Here is an 18462-nt window from a genome sequence, read left to right on the forward strand (position 1 = left end):
GCTTCCACCCCTTCCTTTGCTCCACCTTCTCTCACTCTACTCTGTTGTTTCCAGTCCCCTCCTTGGTCCTCTTCCCCGCCCATCTGTTCTTCATATGAATCAGTATTTTAACAATTGTTAAATACTACTAACTCATAAAATAGTAGATTTTTACCTACTTAAGTACCAGATGCACTACAATCCGATCAAGCCCTCACCAACAATTCTGCACTTGAAAAAATGTCATAAGGGTAGTTGGAGTCTCTTCTACTTGAGAATATATGACAGAAATTAGGCTTATTCTGAATGCTTAAAAGAACACTCTGTGGTCAAAAAAAGCTATGCAAGTCATCTTACCTGTCCCTCAGAGCTTTTTTGCTTATATTTTTCTTGGATTCATTTGTGAGCCATTCCTGTAGGTCAGAAAGGTTTACCCCCTGAGCAAGACCTTGTTCTTGAAGATTCAGTAATTGCTTCACAAGTAGCCGCTTGGGAACCAAAATAGATATAGTTATTTTCCATTTTCTAACATGCTCACAGAATGACTTTGGTTCAAAAACATTCAATTACTCACCTGTTCTTGTGCATACTTTCTTTCAAAGTCTATTTTGATACTGGTTAGGTAGTCTCTGTACTGATTAAATTCCTTCAGAGTGCATATAATCTGAAAAGAGCAGAAAGAAATTACTAAATACAAGTAAGTTTTGCAACCTTAATGGAATATACCTTATCAATCGTTAAGAAACGTCAAATAATATTGGCATTCATTCTGTCATTTTTGAGGAACATTTATAAGAAATAGGGTGAGGCTTCAAAGAAAATGCTATCAGTGTACAATATTGCATTATCATGCAGCTCCAATTATTGACTATTCAAAATGAATTCTGCTTCTAAATTTTTAGAATTCAGGTTTTGTTGAAGGCATAATTTATTTCCAAAATAAAGAGGGCATTTCACACAGTTTATGCTTTGAAGTGTAGAAGTACATCTATTTGTCTCAGTAATATTCTCAGTAATGCTTTTGCTCACTTTTATTCTTTCCCTCTGATTATACTAGCAAATTTAGACTGCTGATTTCCACACTATTAAGAACTTGAAAGCTGTCATATCTTTGAAAGGAAATTTAGAAAATCGAAACAATATAGAACTGTTTCTGATTTAGTTGTTTCGTACAAACACAGGAAGCAGTAATTAAAGCACTTCTGTGTTCAAACCTGCACTCTGTTAACTACAAATTTGTAAAATTAGTTGGTTTGGTGACCTACAGAGGTAACTATTTCATGTAGTGTATGTTTTGTCTTGGCTCTCTACCAACTCACTCAGTGTCTTGTACAGTAGTTGTAAAACAGAGGAGAAGATCTTAAGAAGACTTCTTCAACATAAGGAAAAGTACTTCTATGGATGGTTATTACTTAAAACAAAATGCAGGCAGCCATTCATTCAATAAATTATAGTTTGACGTCATTTCTTTTGGATAAAGATTCTTAAGAAAATCAGATGAATTACATTTGTGGCAACTCCCAGTGTGGAATATATGTTGGATGCGTTTTTCTTTCATTCCCATATCATTAAACGACATCTGTTCATGTGGGAACTAACCTATTATGTGTTTCTCCAATCACTACTAGCAAGAAATCATAGAAGTGGCAGGGAACCGGTGGATCAGCTTTCAGTTCATTTTCCATCCACGCCCACTCCACTTCTATTGTAAAATTAGAAAAGGAAGGATAGAAGATCTTGGCATTGTGGTAGTTCATGCTCCAGTAGATTGTAGTGTAGATATTCCATTCCGAGCAAAGTGCCCTCAGGTTTGGATCACTTGCATAAGCATTGTGCTCATAGTGCCTCAGCAGCTGACAGTGCCTGATCTTGCAAGGATAGCTCATCATTAGCATAGTTAGAAAATGCTCCCTGCACAATTGCCCTAGCTCCAGGTACATCAATGGGGTGGTGGGATATCCAACAAAGCAATCGTTTTTAAAAGCTTGTAGTTAAAAGGGGAGTTCCATTGAACAGCAACAAATTAGAAATTTGTGTAATGGACAACAAAGGACAGATGGAGCAGAGGGCTGTTGCCCTAAAGTGCTGCTACAGGGGTACATAAAAGGAATAGTGCACTCCTTGAAGTTGCAGTACTGTCTAATTGGGGGCTATTTCCAAATTGCTTGAGTAGAAGGGCCCAAGTGAGTAAATGCAATCTCCCATATTCATAGATCACGGCGACAAATGAGGAAGAATTCCTCGGGCCTCAGAAAGATTATAAGAATAGAATGTGCTTAAAGTATATAAGAAGATAAAAATAGGAGCAGCAGTAGACCATTCAGCCGCTCGAGCCTGCTCCAGCATTCAATACAATCATGGCTGATCTTCTGCCTCAAACCCACTTTCTTGCCCACTCCCCCATCCCTTGATTCCCTGAGACCAAAAATCTGGTTATCTCAGCCTTAAATATACTCAAAGATGCAGAATCCACAACCCGCTGAGGTAGAGAATTCCAAAGATTCACAACACTTTGACTGAAGAAGTTTCTTCCTGTCTCAGTCCTAAATGATCGACTATTTATCATGTGCCCCCGTGTTCTAGATTTACCCTCCAGGGGAAACAATCTCTCAATGTCTAACCTGTCAAGCCCCTTCAGAATCTTGTATGTTTAAATGAAATTACCTTTCATTCTTCTAAACCCCAGAGATCCCAGGCCCAATTTACTCAGCCTCTCATCATAGGCCAACCCTCTCATCCCAGGAACTAATCTAGTGAACCTTTGCTGTACCACCTGCAAAGCAACTATATCCTTCCTTAAATATGGAGACCAAAACTGCACACAGTACTCTAGGCGTGTTCACACCAAAGCCCTGATCTGAGTGACGGTGATGAACGGTTACAGCTCCAACATTGTATAGTATAAATATAGAGTGATACAATATTAATAAAGGCTGTCAGTACAGAGCCCAGTCCAGTTGGGTTAATCTGTTGTTCCGAAAAAAGTAGCAACACTTCCTTATTTTGGTACTCCAATCCCCTTGCATTAAAGACCAACATGCTATTTGCCTTCCTAATTGCTTGCTGTAGCTGCAAGCTAGCTTTCTGTGTTCCTTGTACGAGTACACCCAAGTAACCATAGGATGCACGACACAACAGTTTTACTCTCAACCTCATTGAGGCAGCATGTAAAGCCTTCAGGGAACCTTCAAAAACTTCATTAATACACTGAAATAAGCTTCTAATGTTGCACATACACCTTGAGGGTTGTCCTCTGCCCCACCTCCTCAGGCATACTACCAAAAAAAGCTATTTTCATCCTGCATTTTCATGAACTCACACAAGGTGCTACTAGGGGCTAGGAACTTCAGTGACAGTTTCTATACTGTCTCTATGCTGTTCCAGTTCTAGCATCTCTACTTTTTGTATTACAGGAAGAAGCCTCACATACAGACAGAAGGGAGGGCATGCCAAATAGAGGAGGCTACCAGTCCTTAACTCAATTTAAGGATAATTCCATCCGAATCATGGGACTGGAGGCTATGGACAGAATGGGGCAGAGGTTTTACTGAGTTCAGGGCTAGTTTCCTACTTACTGCCTCTCACTCCTGTCACACACACCAGAGGTGCGATGATACAAATTATGGAATAACTCTGAAGAGTTATGAAAAACTGACTTTGTCATTTGAAAATTGAACCTGTATTTTAAAAAGTGAACAAAGGTCCAAAATGTCCACCAAAGAAAAAGGGATTGGCCTTTTGTGTATTCAAACTGTCTGACAAATACAAAGTACAAATCTTCAAAGTTAAGAGGTGTCAATTCCATCCTAGAAACATTCCAGAACTGAAAGAAAGAAGGTGTGAAGTAGCCACGTCCTAGGCCATTGTTGAATCACCATGGAGAAGAGATGAGAACATCTCCCACCAGGAGGTGAGAGGTGACACAGTTTTACCTTTAAAAAAAGACAGCCAGAGAGAGAAAGAGAGCGAAGCAACATCCTAACAGCTTGTGTTCCAGCCAAGCCAGAAAGCATGTGCCCTGCTGCAGAATCCTACATCTACATTATACAGCGGTGAGATCTGGAAGTGACACACTGGCCGGAATCTTACTTTTTTTGGCGGCTACGTGTTCCGGGAGGCGGAAGCTTGTGCTGAAGTCCCTCCCACTCCACGGAGCACTAACCATCCAATTAGCGGCTCGGCGGCATATTTATGTCAGAAAAGGGAGTGTGCAGGCGGGAGGGTAAGCATCGCCCGGGGAGGGGCTGAAACCAGAAGAGGGTGCTGAACGCCATTTAAAAGGGCTTTCAGCAACCTCAGTGGCTCTGAGAGGCTTATGTGCAGCAAAGAGCACATTTGGAGGAGCAGCATATTGCAGCAAGAAATACAACAGCTAAGGGTGAAAGGAGTGCAGCAAGAATTAAAGGGCCCACCCATCCAGTAATTTTTAATATATCTGAGACACACCAGAACCCACTTGCGGCAATGGCAGAGAGCTGCAACTGCATGGCACCCAGGTTCTCTGAAGATTCCCTGCATGTCCTCCTCCAGGCAGCTGAGGCAAGGCGGGAGGTCCTCTGCCCATCAGACGGAAGGACGAGGCCTCCCAAAGTCACCAAGAAGACCTGGCTGGAGGTAGCGGAGGAGGTCAGCAGCCACTGGGTAGTGAGGAAGACATGGCTCCTGTGCCACAAGTGGGTCAATGACCTTCTGCACTCTGTATGACATGGGAGGGTCAATGGGTGCTAATGCTGCAAAGTGGAAGCCATCCATCTTCAGTGATTGGCTGCAGCCCTGCCTTGGGCCATATACTGGGCACATCTGAGACGCACTATGGTCCAGAGGTGTGCCATCTGTGCACTTCAATGGCATTGGTTCCAGATGTAGCATTCAGCATAAGGGGTGAGTGGGTGCTCTTTTAAGTCAAAGGACATAACTAATTGCCATGTGTCTCCACAGGAGAAGAGGGCACAGAATGCCCAAGAGAGGGCCCGGACCAGTGGCGGAGTGGCCAACCTCGCCTTTTTGACCAGATTGGAGGAGGATGCATTGATGCTTGCAGTGGAGGACAGATAACGCGCAGTAGCTGATGGTGAGGCCTGCGCACCTGGCCAGGAGGGTGAGTTCCCCAGAGTGTGGTCGAGGGGCAGGTGGGGGGGAGGGGGGTGGGCGGGCAGCTTGGATCAAGCAATGAAGATTGTTTGCAAGGACAAAATCACACATATGTGGCCACACTGCAGTCTACGATAGTCAGGAGTGCTCATCACAACTGATAATTCTTTTTCCCCTGCAGGTGAAACACAGCAGCGGCCAGGCAGTGTCTCCGGGGCACATCTGTCCACCTCTGAGGAAGAGATGGAGTGGACCTCAGAAGGTGCAGCATCACACCCTCTTCCCGCACCATGCGCCAGCTCAGAGACAGTCACCTCGGTTGGGATGTGTGCCTCCTCGGATTCGTGGTCACAACCTGGTGCCAGCAGCACACGAGTGTCAGACCAGTTGCCTGAGAGTATCGGCCAATGCCTCTGATACTCAGAGGACTGTGGGAGGCCAGGCCAGTGCAGAGCTCCATGCTGATGATGAGCCTCTGCTGACATCTATTCAGCAAATGCTGCAAGTGCAGCATGCGGTGCCTGGAGATCTAGCAAGTTACCAGAGACATTGCGTACTCCGGCTCGGACTTTGGAGATCTCCATGTAGGCCATGAGTAACGCACAGTCCCTGTCCTCTGTCCATCTGGCTTCGTCTATTGACAGATTGGCGGCTGCTGTGGAGGGCCCGAACCTGGAGGCCCTGCAGAACCTCACAGATAAAGTGAGCCTCATGGACCAGTGCCTTAGTGAGCTGTCTATGAGTTTCCTGCGACATCTGGAAGCAGTTCATCCCTCTGAGGTCAGCAGGGAGGCCCAAATGAGCAGCAGCAGAATTCATATGGGGGCTCTCACAGGGTGCTCCTGATGCATTCAGCAGCTCCTTGTCCCCTCTCCCAGTGACATCAGCAACGCATAATCCCAGGGTGTCAGAGGGTGGTCCTGAGACTGCTCAGGGTCACCTCAACATGCCAGGGCCCGCAGGGCCTCGCGCAGCCAGAGGACGCCCGCCAAAGTCATCCAAAGCAACAGGTCAACCTGAACAGCCACCGAAGAAGGGTCACTGACCCGAAACGTTAACTCTGCTTCTCTTTCCACAGATGCTGCCAGACCTGCTGAGTGGTTCCAGCATTTCTTGTTTTTATTTCTGAACAGCCACCTGCCTCTGCCGTGGCTGGCGGCGAGGGATTGTCCACACGTGTGAGCAAACGTGTCATACAAATAATCACAATAACTGCACTACGGGGTCACTGGTGCGATTTGTAAATATTTATTTGCTGTTATAACTCACTAAAGATTATTCAATTTTTCACTTGGCAATTTCCTCTGTCACAATTCGATGATGATGTTTTAGACGATCTAGTTGTTCTGCGTGAGAAGGATACTTGAGGAGGTGGCACATTTGCATCGTGTGGTGCTTAGGGAAAGGTGGGCTGTAGCAGCTGAGATTTCCACTTCTGCACTTACAGCTCATGTGCATGCCTCATTTCAGACTGACATGTCAGTCGTTGGGTGATGAACCTCCGTTCAGGAGAAACGCCTGAGTATTAAAGTCTCATGGGCCTCCCTTGCACAAGTCCCGCAAACCTCCAACTCCCTCCTCCTGTCATTCAGGTAGCTGCGCCCCCTCTTCCTCAGCCTCAGCCGCTTCACCATCCTCGTCTGAGGATGCCTCGCGCTAAACAAAGTCCTCGTCCTCCAGGGCCCCCCCTCCCCCCCCCCAGTCCATCGCCAGGTTATGTAAGGCGCAGCAGACGACAACACTGTGAGATACCCTTGCTGGCAAGTACTGTAGGGAACCACCTGAGCGATCGAGACACCTAAATGTCATTTTGAGAAGACCTATGGTCCACTCTATGGTAACTCTGGTAGTCACATGGCTCGCATTGTACCGTTCCTCTGCCTCATTCTGTGGGTTTCTCACAGGTGTCATCAGCCATGTCTTCAGCAGATAACTCCTTGCAGGCATTCAGGAGGGCTGAATAGTGCTGGTACCTGCGAGTTACGGAGAACGAATGCATCGTGACTGCTTCCAGAATAACGAGCACACACCTGCAATATACCCTTACGGTGGTCACAGACAAGTTGCACATTCATTGAGTGAAACCCCTTTCAATTAATGAAGGCCCCTAACTAACCTGTAGGTGCTCTAATGGCCACATGTGTGCAGTCAATTATGCCTTGGACTATGGGGAACCCAGCGATGGCGCTGAAGCCTCTGGCTCTCTCGATCTGACTGGTGGCGTCCGTTTGGAACTTGATGAACTGGTTGGCATGCCTGAATATGGCATCAATTACCACCTTAATGCAGCAATGTGACCTCCGCTTCCAGCATCTCACAGAGATGTGACAGTCTCTCGGGTCAGGTACAGTCTTCTGCGGCACTAGCACTCTGACATTTGCAGAAAGCTCAAACGTGTGCGGTAGACCCTGTCTGCTGCGTAGGCTCACCTCCTCACAGGTGGTTGCACCCAGTGCACTCTGTGACCTTCTTCCCCTCCCTCATTACCAGGCTGCACTTGGCCAGCAGGTTGCTGATTTCCCTGGCCAGTTGTCTTCCTGTCCCTCCTGTGGTGTAGTCTTCCTAATTAAATGAGCCACCTCCAGAGTGGACAATTCCCATGGTTGCATGTTCCAGAGATGTTATGAGGACAGGTATTTGCAGCCTGCTGCAAGGACAGTCACTCACAGCCCACCTCCCCTACACAAAATAAATCTGTGCTGCTGTGGCTCGACCAGGAGTAACTAACATTCAGCTGAACCCTGGTGAACCAGCAGAAAGAATCTCAAACTTCAAAATAACGCACAAATATATCACAGAATAATGAAAAAAACAGTACCTCCAACTCCTTTGCAGATACACAGGTTGCCGCTCTTTTAAAGCTGCTGGGTTCCTGACTCCCCCCTCGACTCATTTGGCTAACGTAAAATGTGACAGCCAATGTAAAATGGCTGTCAACTGGATTTTAGACTACCTCAATTGGCCCTTAATTGCTGCAAAGCGAATGGCGAACGGCGCCTCGATCTCACCTGCCGTCCGACCCACGTAAAATGGGGATTGGGCATCATGACGTAGGGGACCCGACCCAACATCATCGCCCACCATTTTTCACCTCGGCCGCCTCGGAGGATGCCTGTTTTGAGCAGGTAAAATTCCGGCCACTGTCTTCAATTGAACCTTCAATCAAGAGAGAAATCTACAACCATCTCAGACCTGCACCCATTGAGGACTTGATTTCCAAGAGAATCCAACAGATTTATCATGACCTCCCCCTCACTAAAAGTGCCTTCTTTTATCCCTTCTCTATCTGCCTCTTTGTGTGTGCGTGTGTACGCGTGCATGCACGCGCGCAAGCGTATGCGTGAGTCGATGCGGTTGTGACAATTTCTGGGTAAGGTATATTGATCAATAAGCAATTGATTTTCTGTTTTTTAAAACCTATAAGAAAACCTGTCACTGTCTGTTTATTTGAAAAATAAAACACCAAGGGGCTAAACTATAATAAAAGTACACTTGCTGCAGTTAAGTGGGGAGTTGATCAGTGAGAACCACACAAGACGTACCATGTGGCTGTAACGCTCCCCAGTCGCTCAGTAAGTAACACATAGCCAAACATTGCACAACAGCAGCAGCAATGCATAAATATTGGAAATCTACCTCTGTTTGCAGAGATTCCTTATTGTCACCATTTAAACTCATGTTCCTCTTCCGTTCATACATCACCTCCAGACTTAATTTCACTAAAGCTTTAGTTGCTGGCTCCCATTATCCACCCTCCATAAACATTTCTGTTCATACCCCATTCCAACACCAAGTCCGACTCATTTATTATTCCTTTCTCTGATCAGCAGGTTGCAGTTTCTTGAATTCCTCCTGGAACTCCTTACCTCCCTTAACCATTTCTTCCTTCTACATTTTCAGGTTTTTAAAATTTAAGTTTGCTCCACATAATCACTATGTGGCTATGTTCTCTCTTTTTGCTCTTGGTGATGACCTGGGTTTTGGCTTTTCACCTCATTCTATCAGTTTAAAAAAAGGAAACAATAAAAAGCCTTTGATATTATTGTTACAGCAGTCAAAAGTTGATGTAAGTCTTCAGGTCATGTAAGCCTTGTTATCCCATCTCCCTGTCCAAAGTCCATATAAAAGCGAACACTTCACGTCCAGCACAAAAGACATTATACTGTGCAAACTTGCAAACCTGTTACTTTACCATTAGGTACCGTTTGAAAAAAATAAACTAAGGCTCAAAATAAAGAATACTTTACTCACACTTAATTACCTTGTTATTTTCTGTGATAAGCCCCTGATTTCTTAACTTTTTCAGTATGTCTTTACGCCTGTAGTAGCCGCTCAAATAAGGATCATGAAGGCTTTGGTAGTTCAGTTTTAACAGGTGCAAATTGGGGTCCGTGAGGTTGAACTCACTAGATGGCTGATGAAGCTGAAATGAAGACATTTTTAAGAGTTATGCATCTGAAACTATTTATTTCCTGAGATAAAAAAACAATGTGCAAAATGTCTTGCTTGAAGTTTTTTTTTTTAGATTAGAGATACAGCACTGAAACAGGCCCTTCGGCCCACCGAGTCTGTGCCGAACATCAACCACCCATTTACACTAATCCCATATTCCTACCAAACATCCCCACCTGTCCCTATATTTCCCTACCACCTACCTATATGAGTGACAATTTATAATGGCCAATTTACCTATCAACCTGCAAGTCTTTTGGCTTGTGGGAGGAAACCGGAGCACCCGGAGAAAACCCACGCAGACACAGGGAGAACTTGCAAACTCCACACAGGCAGTACCCGGAATCGAACCCGGGTCCCTGGAGCTGTGAGGCTGCAGTGCTAACCACTGCACCACTGTGCCGCCCTGTGTCTGAGTAATTGTATGGGACTCAATGGATTTCTGATGTTCTTGTGACAACCAGTTACAATCACATTTACTGACCTCCTGGAGGCTAGATTAGTCAACAGAAGTTGTAACAATAATGCCATGAGGAGGTAAGGCAATTTAACCATAGAAAGCTATCGAGACTTCCACTAACAAAGAGATAGAATCAACAGAATAGAGCAGAAACTCAGCAAATACCTCCAGGTACCTTCTTGGATCTCCCAGCGAAAACAAGCCAACAGAAGAGATACGGGGGGCAAAATTGGACAGGGCTCAAAAACGGGTGTGGATTTCAATGTGGGATTACCCTGCACCCATTGCTTATGAAAACTTTGTGCTGCCTGCTAATTTAAATGATTGCATCGTGTGGCCAACATTAAGCATGTTGGTGAGTGATTGCATGACTGAACAGGGGGTATAAAATTATGACAGGCTAACATAAGTTAAAGCGAAAATAAAAGCAAAATACTGCGGATGCTGGAAATCTGAAATAAAAACAAGAAATGCTGGAAATACTCAGCAGGTCTGGCAGCATCTGTGGAGAGAGAAACAGAGTTAACGTTTCGGGTCAGTGACCCTTCTTCGGAACTGGCAAATATTAGAATGCCAAAGGTTATAAGCAAGTAAAGCGGGGGGTGGGGCAAGAGATAACAAAGGAGAAGGTGTAGATTGGACAAGGCCACCGAATAGCTGACCAGAAGGTCATGGAGCAAAGGCAAACAATATGTTAATGGTGTGTTGAAAGACAAAGCATTAGTACAGATAGGGTGTTAATGGACTGAATATTGAACAGCCACAAGTACAAACACGACAAGAAAACGGTGGGTAAGCAAACTGAACAAACTAAGATGAAATAAAATAAAATATATAAAAAAAGGAAAAAGAAAAAAATAACTAAAAATAAAAGTAAAATGGGGGGCCCGTCATGCTCTGAAATTATTGAACTCAATGTTCAGTCCGGCAGGCTGTAGTGTGCCTAATCGGTAAATGAGATGCTGTTCCTCGAGCTTGCGTTGATGTTCACTGGAACACTGCAGCAAGCCCAGGATAGAGATGTGAGCATGAGAGCAGGGGAGAGTGTTGAAATGGCAACACTCATTTCAACAATCAACAATCCATTAACACCCTATCTGTACTAATGCTTTGTCCTTCAATACACCATTAACATATTGTTTGCCTTTGCTCCATGACCTTCTGGTCAGCTATTCTGTGGCCTTGTCCAATCTACACCTTCTCCTTTATTATCTCTTGCCCCACCCCCCGCTTTACTTGCTTATAATCTTTGGCATTTCTAATATTTGCCAGTTCCGAAGAAGGGTCACTGACCCGAAACGTTAACTCTGCTTCTCTCTCCACAGATGCTGCCAGACCTGCTGAGTATTTCCAGCATTTCTTGTTTTTATTATTATTATTATAAGTTAAAGCTAGCCTGCACCACTTAAAGGCAGCCTGCACCTTTTAAAAGGGAGGTACACTTTAGCTGGAGCAGGTGCTGGAAGTCGTTCTAAAAGTGGTTTTAACGTGGGGAGCATACAATAAAGGTACAACAGCACAAAGGGTAGGCTCCAATATTTTACAACACTGCACTGGAGACCTTGGTGCAGTAGACTGAGAGCAGGAAAGATGTGATCTCTCAACAGGGGCCAGGCAGCCCTCCAGAAAAATTCTGAGAAGGCAGTGGAACCAGATAGCCATAGTGGTCAATGCCAGGAGTCTAGTCCTGAGGACCAGGATGCAGTGCCACAAAAAGTTCAATGACCTCACATGTGATCAAGGTCAGTGAGTTTATCTTTTATCCCACCAGCTGCACCACTAGCCTCACTCCCACTCAATTTACGATGCCCCCATCACACACTTACAGTCATAATTTCATCTTACCCTGTAGGGGAGACTGGTATGGGGAACCATGGGATACTTGGCGTAACTTAGGTCCCTGAAACTTGAGGAAGTTTGCCTGCTAAACACACAAATTATATGAATACCTAATCTAAAGGAAGCGAGCTCAGGAAGAAAACACCCGAATCCTATGAATAGCCTAAGAATCCTCTGAATAGGGTAATCAAGAGGTTGCTGAGGTGAATAATATAACCAAGGCAGGATGAGATCAGGGAAGGCAATAGATAAGAGATGATGTAATTAAGAAACAGTTTACCAAGTAAATCTCCTGTAAAACTGTATAAAATGACTACTGGAACAATGCACTAGCAGGACCCCTACAATCATTCGTGAGAGTAGGACTTCTCCTTGCATGCTCATAAATAAAGATCGCTCGTTTGTACAAGACATCCGACTCTTGAGGCGTTTTTGGGTACCGGGGCAAGCCCTCACCCTTACATTTGGCATAGTCGGCAGGATACACCCCATCGGGACCACAACAGTAAGGAGACCAATCAAGGGATGAGTACCTTTTATTTTACCACCCATAGTTAGGAAAGGTCTACCTCACAGTCATGGGACTGGTAGAACCTACGCCTGGAGACTCGAGTGCCGAGCGATCAAAGCGCATGCCAGGGTAGTAGGTCGCGAGTTGAGGGAACCGGGCAGAGAGCGGGCTGAGAAAGCCTCAACACAGAGCCACATAGTAGGTGAAGCCGTGCAGGGGATTTAGAGGTATTCCAAAGGTCATTACCACGCAGGAGACCGTGCTGAGAGAGATCACAAAGCAGACCTTCAGAAGAGGTTGGGCTGTGCAGGGGATTTAAAGGGTATCCCATAGGTCTCGTATATCCCATAGGAGACTGAGCGAGACCGGCAGAGTTTAAAAGTGCAGCGGCACCGGGAAGGAGCGAGACTGAGTGAGACCGGCAGAATTTAAAAGTGCAGTAGCAGCGGGAAGGAGCGAGACTGAGTGAGACCGGCAGAGTTTAAAAGTGCAGCGGGAAGGAGCGAGACCGGCAGAGTTTAAAAGTGCAGCAGCAGCGGGAAGGAGCGAGACTGAGTGAGACCGGCAGAGTTTAAAAGTGCAGCGGCAGCGGGAAGGAGTGAGACTGAGTGAGACTGGCAGAGTTTAAAAGTGCAGCGGCAGCGTGCCTTGTTTTGAAAAAAAAAGCCAACAGTGACGTCACAGGAGAGCTGCAAGGTGATTGGTTGGTGAGTCACTGCTGTTAGGGAATAGCTCTAAATAGCTGGGTAAGTGTCTCAGGTAAGAAAAGTTTAAAAGTTTAAAGTTTATTTCAAATATAGTAAGTAGTGCTTTTTTTTTTAGGGAGTTCTGTCGCAACGAGGACCAGGGAAGAAGGGCCCCAGAGTAACTGATATTACTGGACATGAAGATCATCCAGAAGGTTTAATTTAATTTAAAGGGTTAAGTCATGGCAGGCGAGCTCAAAGCCGTGGTGTGCTCCTCGTGCTCCACGTCGGAAGCTGGGAACAATTCCAGTGACCAGGACCAGCATGTGTGCAGGAAGTGTCTCCAACTGCAGCTCCTGGAAGCCCAGGTTTCGGAGCTGGAGCAGCAGCTGGGGACACTGTGGAGCATCTACAAGGCAGAGAGTATTGTGGATAGCACGTATAGAGAGGTGGTTACACCATAGGCTCAGACCCCACAGGCAGGAGGGGAATGGGTGACCACCAAGCAGAGCAAGAGGACTAGGCAGGCAGTTCAGGAGTCTCCTGTGGTTATTCTCCTGCAAAACAGGTATACTGCTTTGGACACTGTTGGGGGGAATGGCCTCTCAGGGTAAAGCAGCAACAGCCCAATTCGTTGCACCACGGTTGGCTCTGCTGCACAGGGGAGGAGTAAAAAGTGTGGGAATGCAATAGTTATAGGGGATTCAATTGTAAGGGGAATAGATAGGCGTTTCTGTGGCCGCAAAAGAGACTCCAGGATGGTACGTTGCCTCCCTGGTGCTAGGGTCAAGGATTTCTCAGAGCGGTTACAGGACATTCTGAAAGGCGAGGGTGAATAGCCAGTGGTCGTGGTACACATTGGTACAAATGAGATAGGTAAAAAATGGATGAGGTCCTAAAAGCAGAATATAGGGAGCGAGGAAGTAAGTTGAAAAGTAGGACCTCAAAGGTAGTGATCTCAGGATTACTACCAGTGCCACGTGCTAGTCAGAATAGAAATAGCAGGACATATCGGATGAATACGTGGCTGAAGAGATGGTGTGAGGGGGCGGGTTTTAGATTCCTGGGGCATTGGGACCGGTTCTGGAGGAGGTGGGACCAGTACAAACTGGACGGGTTACACCTGGGCAGGACCGGGATGGATGTCCTAGGGGCAGTATTTGCTAGAGTGGTTGGGGAGGGTTTAAACTAAAATGGCAGGGGGATGGGAACCTTTGCAAGGAGTCAGAGGAGGGGGGGTCAAAGACAAGAACAAAAGACAGTAAGGGGAATAAGAAGTGATAGGCAGAGAAATCAAGGGCCAGAATCAAACAGGGCCATAATGAAAAATAGTGGGAAGAGGACAAGTAATGTTAAAAAGACAAGCCTTAAGGCTTTGTGCCTTAATGCGTGGAGCATTCACAATAAAGTGGATGAATTAATCGCACAAATAGATGTAAACGGGTATGATATAGTCGGGATTATGGAGACATGGCTGCAAGGTGACCAGGGATGGGAAATGAACATCCAGGGATATTCAGTATTTAGGAAGGACAGAAAAAAAGCAAAAGGCGGTGGAGTTGCATTGCTGGTTAAAGAGGAAATTAACGCAATAGTGAGGAAGGATATTAGCTCTGACGAATCTGTATGGGTAGAGCTGAGAAACACTAAGGGGCAAAAAACATTAGTGGGGATTGTATATAGACCCCCAAACTGTAGTGGTGATGTTGGGAATGGCATTAAACAGGAAATTAGAGATGCATGCGATAAAGGAACATCTGTAATTATGGGTGACTTTAATCTGCATATAGATTGGGCAAATCAAATTAGTCACAATACCGTAGAGGAGGAATTCATGGAGTGTATACGGGATGGTTTTCTGGACCAATACATTGAGGAACCAACTAGAGAACAGGCCATCCTAGACTGGGTATTGTGTAATGAGTGAGGAATAATTGACAATCTAGTGGTGCGAGGCCCCTTGGGGACGAGCAACCATAATATGATAGAATTCTTCATCAAGGTGGAGAGTTGATTCTGAGACTAGGGTCCTGAATCTTAGTAAAGGAAACTATGAAGGTATGAGGCGCGAGTTGGCCATGACGGATTGGGAAACGTTACTTAAAGGGATGACAGTGGATAGGCAATGGCAAACATTTAAAGAGCACATGGATGAACTGCAATAATTGTTTATCCCTATCTGGTGCAAAAGTAAAATGGGAAAGGTAGCCAAACCATGGCTTACAAGGGAAATTAGAGATAGCATTAGATCCAAGGAAGAAGCATATAAATTTGCCAGGAAAAACAACAGACCTCAGGATTGGGAGAAGTTTAGAATTCAGCAAAGGAGGACCAAGGGATCGATTAAGGAGGGGAAAATGGAGTACGAGAGCAAGCTTGCGAGGAACATAAAAACTGACTGTAAAAGTTTCTATAGGTATGTGAAGAGAAGAAGATTAGTGAAGACAAATGTAGGTCCCTTACAGTCAGAAACAGGGGAATTTATTATGGGGAATAAAGAAATGGCTGGCCAACTAAATGCATACTTTGGTTCTGTCTTCACAAAGGAGGACACAAATATCATACAAGAAATGTTGGGGAACACAGAGCTTAATGAGAGAGAGGAAGTGAAAGAAATCAGTATTAGTAGAGAAATGGTGTTGGGGAAATTGATGGGATTGAAGGCTGATAAATCCCCAGGGCCTGATGGTATGCATCCCAGAGTACTTAAGGAAGTGGCCCTAGAAATAGTGGATGCATTGGTGGTCATCTTCCAAGATTCTATAGACTCTGGAACAGTTCCTACAGATTGGAGGAGGGTAGCTAATGTAATCCCACTATTTAAAAAGCGAGGTAGAGAGAAAGCAGAGAATTATAGACCAGTCAGCCTGACGTCGGTAGTTGGGAAAATTCTAGAGTCTATTATCAAAGATTTTATAGCAGAGCACTTAGAGAACAGTGGTAGAATCAGGCAGAGTCAGCATGGATTTACAAAAGGGAAATCATGCTTGACAAATCTACTAGGATTCTTCGAGGATGTAACTAGTAGAGTTGATGAGGTTACCAGACTGATTCCTGGGATGGTGGAACTGACGTATGAGGAGAGATTGAGTCGGTTAGGATTATATTCGCTGGGGTTCAGAAGAGTGTGGGGGGATCTCATAGAAACCTATAAAATTCCAACAGGACTTGACAGGGTAGATGCAGGAAGGTTGTTCCCGATGGTGGGAGAGTCCAGAACCAGGGGTCATAGTCTCAGGATACGAAGAAAACCTTTCAGGACTGAGATGAGAAGAAATATCTTCACCCAGAGTGGTGAGCCTGTGGAATTCGTTACCACAGAAAGCAGTTGAGGCCAAAATATTGTATGTTTTCAAGAAGGAGTTAGATATAGCTCTTGGGTCTAAAGGGATCAAAGGGTATGGGGCGAAAGCGGGAACAGGCTACTGAGTTGGATGATCAGCCATGATCATAATGAATGGTGGATCAGGCTCGAAGGGCCGAATGGCCTACTCCTGCTCCTATTTTCTATGTTTCTATGTTTCATATACTGCGTAGTGGATTTAAAGGGTATACCGCAGGTCAATACCACTCGAGTGGACCACAACCTGACAGAATGACCAATAGCGCAGAAGGTCTAGATTGGGGACCGGAGGGGTCCCTTACCAGGTTTATAGCAGATGAGAACTTAACCAATAAAGTGAAAAAAAGATGGGTGGAAATCTAATGCCCCCCCCCAAGAAGTACAAAGAGCATGGTGGAAGGGCCAAAAGAAAGGTCTGAAGGATAAGGCAATTAGGATCAGAATCAATTCTCATATGGGACTCTGCCAGTGAGTCCACAAACATTTCCAAAAGCAGAAACAAATTAACAGCCAGTCCAGAAACAAGTCCAGAGATAGAAACAAGTTTCAGGAAACGACAGGTAGAAATTACATTGGAAGTACCACAGTAGTATAAAATGCTATTGAAAGGACAAGAAGAAAAACGTGTGTGTTGGTCTATGTTGGTCTTTGGTCTCTTTGTGTGTTCAGAAATTGTTGAATGTTAAAGGTGAATGTGTGTGAAGGGTCTGAGTGAAGTTGTATTAAATTGGTGTAAGTTAAAAGAAGAAGTTAGAAGAAGCTACGATAAAGAGGAGTGTTTAAGTTATTAGGAAGCATAGCTTTCTAACTTGCTTTGTTTGGTGGTCGTGAAATTTATAAGGTGGGTCCAGCTTGTACAGATTTTGGATGACCCTGTTGGTGAGGCAAAACAGGGGTCCACATGTAAAGACAGATAAATTAAAGCAGTCTGGCTGTTGGTGTATCAGGCTAAGTGTAAGCAGCAGGAGGAAAAGCGTAGACAGTCGGAGTTAGAATTGAGTAAATTAAGGAAAGAGAAGGAAGATAGGTGTGTCATAGTTGACAGGACAAAGAGTCAATTACAGAAAGAAAGGGATAAATGAGAGGAGGAACGAATCAGACATATAGAAGAGAAAACTTGGTGGGCCAGGAAAGTGGATTTCCTGAAGGCATATTGCGCAGATATATCAAGGGAAAGGGAAAAGAGCGAGGCAGACGAGAGATTGTTGAAGCAGAGGTGTAGTGAAGCTGAGCAGGAGCGAGATTTACTCAGCCCTACCAGAGGAAGGGAAAATGGCTCGAGGCACCTGGGACGAAATGAAGACTTGTGTAGCTAGGGCTATGGGCCTCAGAAATGCGGACGCATATCAGCTAGTTCAGAATACTCACCAAAGAATGACTGTGAAAGACTGCTGCATAACCTCTTGGAGTTTGTCTGTTTGTGAGAGTTTATCTTTTTCCCTTAGTTTCTAATTATAGTTGTTGCAAGACATTTGAAGAAAGGAGGATTGGGATCGTTGACATAATTGATTTATTTCTGTTTCCCTTCCTTTAAACGCACACGCTACTTTTTTCTGTCTGTGGGTGTATGTGGATTTATTTATATTATTTGGGCGCATGATGTTTGTGTGCTTGAATTTGTGATTTTCAGTGCGATTTTAAAACTGGCACAAACTATTGGCAACTGGGGATGAAGCTCCAGTTTGTTTTCCAAATATAAAGATAAGTCTGGAGCCTTTTAAAAGTCCAGCAAAAAAAACAGTTTTAGCCTTTCAAACTTTTGCAGCAAGTTAAAGAAGACACAATTCAAATGTGGTTAAGTCAGGAACATCAGAACTTGGAAGTTATCCGAAAGGACAGGGAAAAGTTGCCAGGAGTGGGGGATCAAGTGATTGTTGGGGTCCTACTTGCAAAACCAGGCTTAGCATCTTGCGGGCAAGGACGTTACCACGTCCCGATGACCAGCAACACTTGTACGTGTGGATGTGGAAGGGAAAGGCTGGTGGAAACACTGAACATAGATCAAGGAGTATGGAAACGCAAAGAATGATAAGGACTAACTGGTGACGACTGGCGTCCACTATGTCCTCTCTTTACAGGACCATGAAAACCACAGTACTAT

General features: G+C 44.9%; 1 protein-coding gene across 1 annotated transcript in view; it reads right to left on the bottom strand.

Moving 5' to 3' along the window:
• LOC137377424 (titin homolog) overlaps positions 1 to 18462 on the bottom strand; it is a 138104-nt gene that overhangs the window by 89020 nt on the left and 30622 nt on the right. Inside the window, exons 3-5 of the mRNA XM_068047003.1 lie at positions 9332 to 9493; positions 554 to 643; positions 337 to 467 (exon numbers count right to left, since the gene is read on the bottom strand). Coding sequence (XP_067903104.1) covers positions 337 to 467; positions 554 to 643; positions 9332 to 9493 — 383 coding nt within the window. The remainder of the gene's footprint in view (positions 1 to 336; positions 468 to 553; positions 644 to 9331; positions 9494 to 18462) is intronic.

This window comes from Heterodontus francisci, chromosome 15, assembly GCF_036365525.1.
Source record: "Heterodontus francisci isolate sHetFra1 chromosome 15, sHetFra1.hap1, whole genome shotgun sequence".
Classification (NCBI taxonomy): Eukaryota; Metazoa; Chordata; class Chondrichthyes; order Heterodontiformes; family Heterodontidae; genus Heterodontus; species Heterodontus francisci.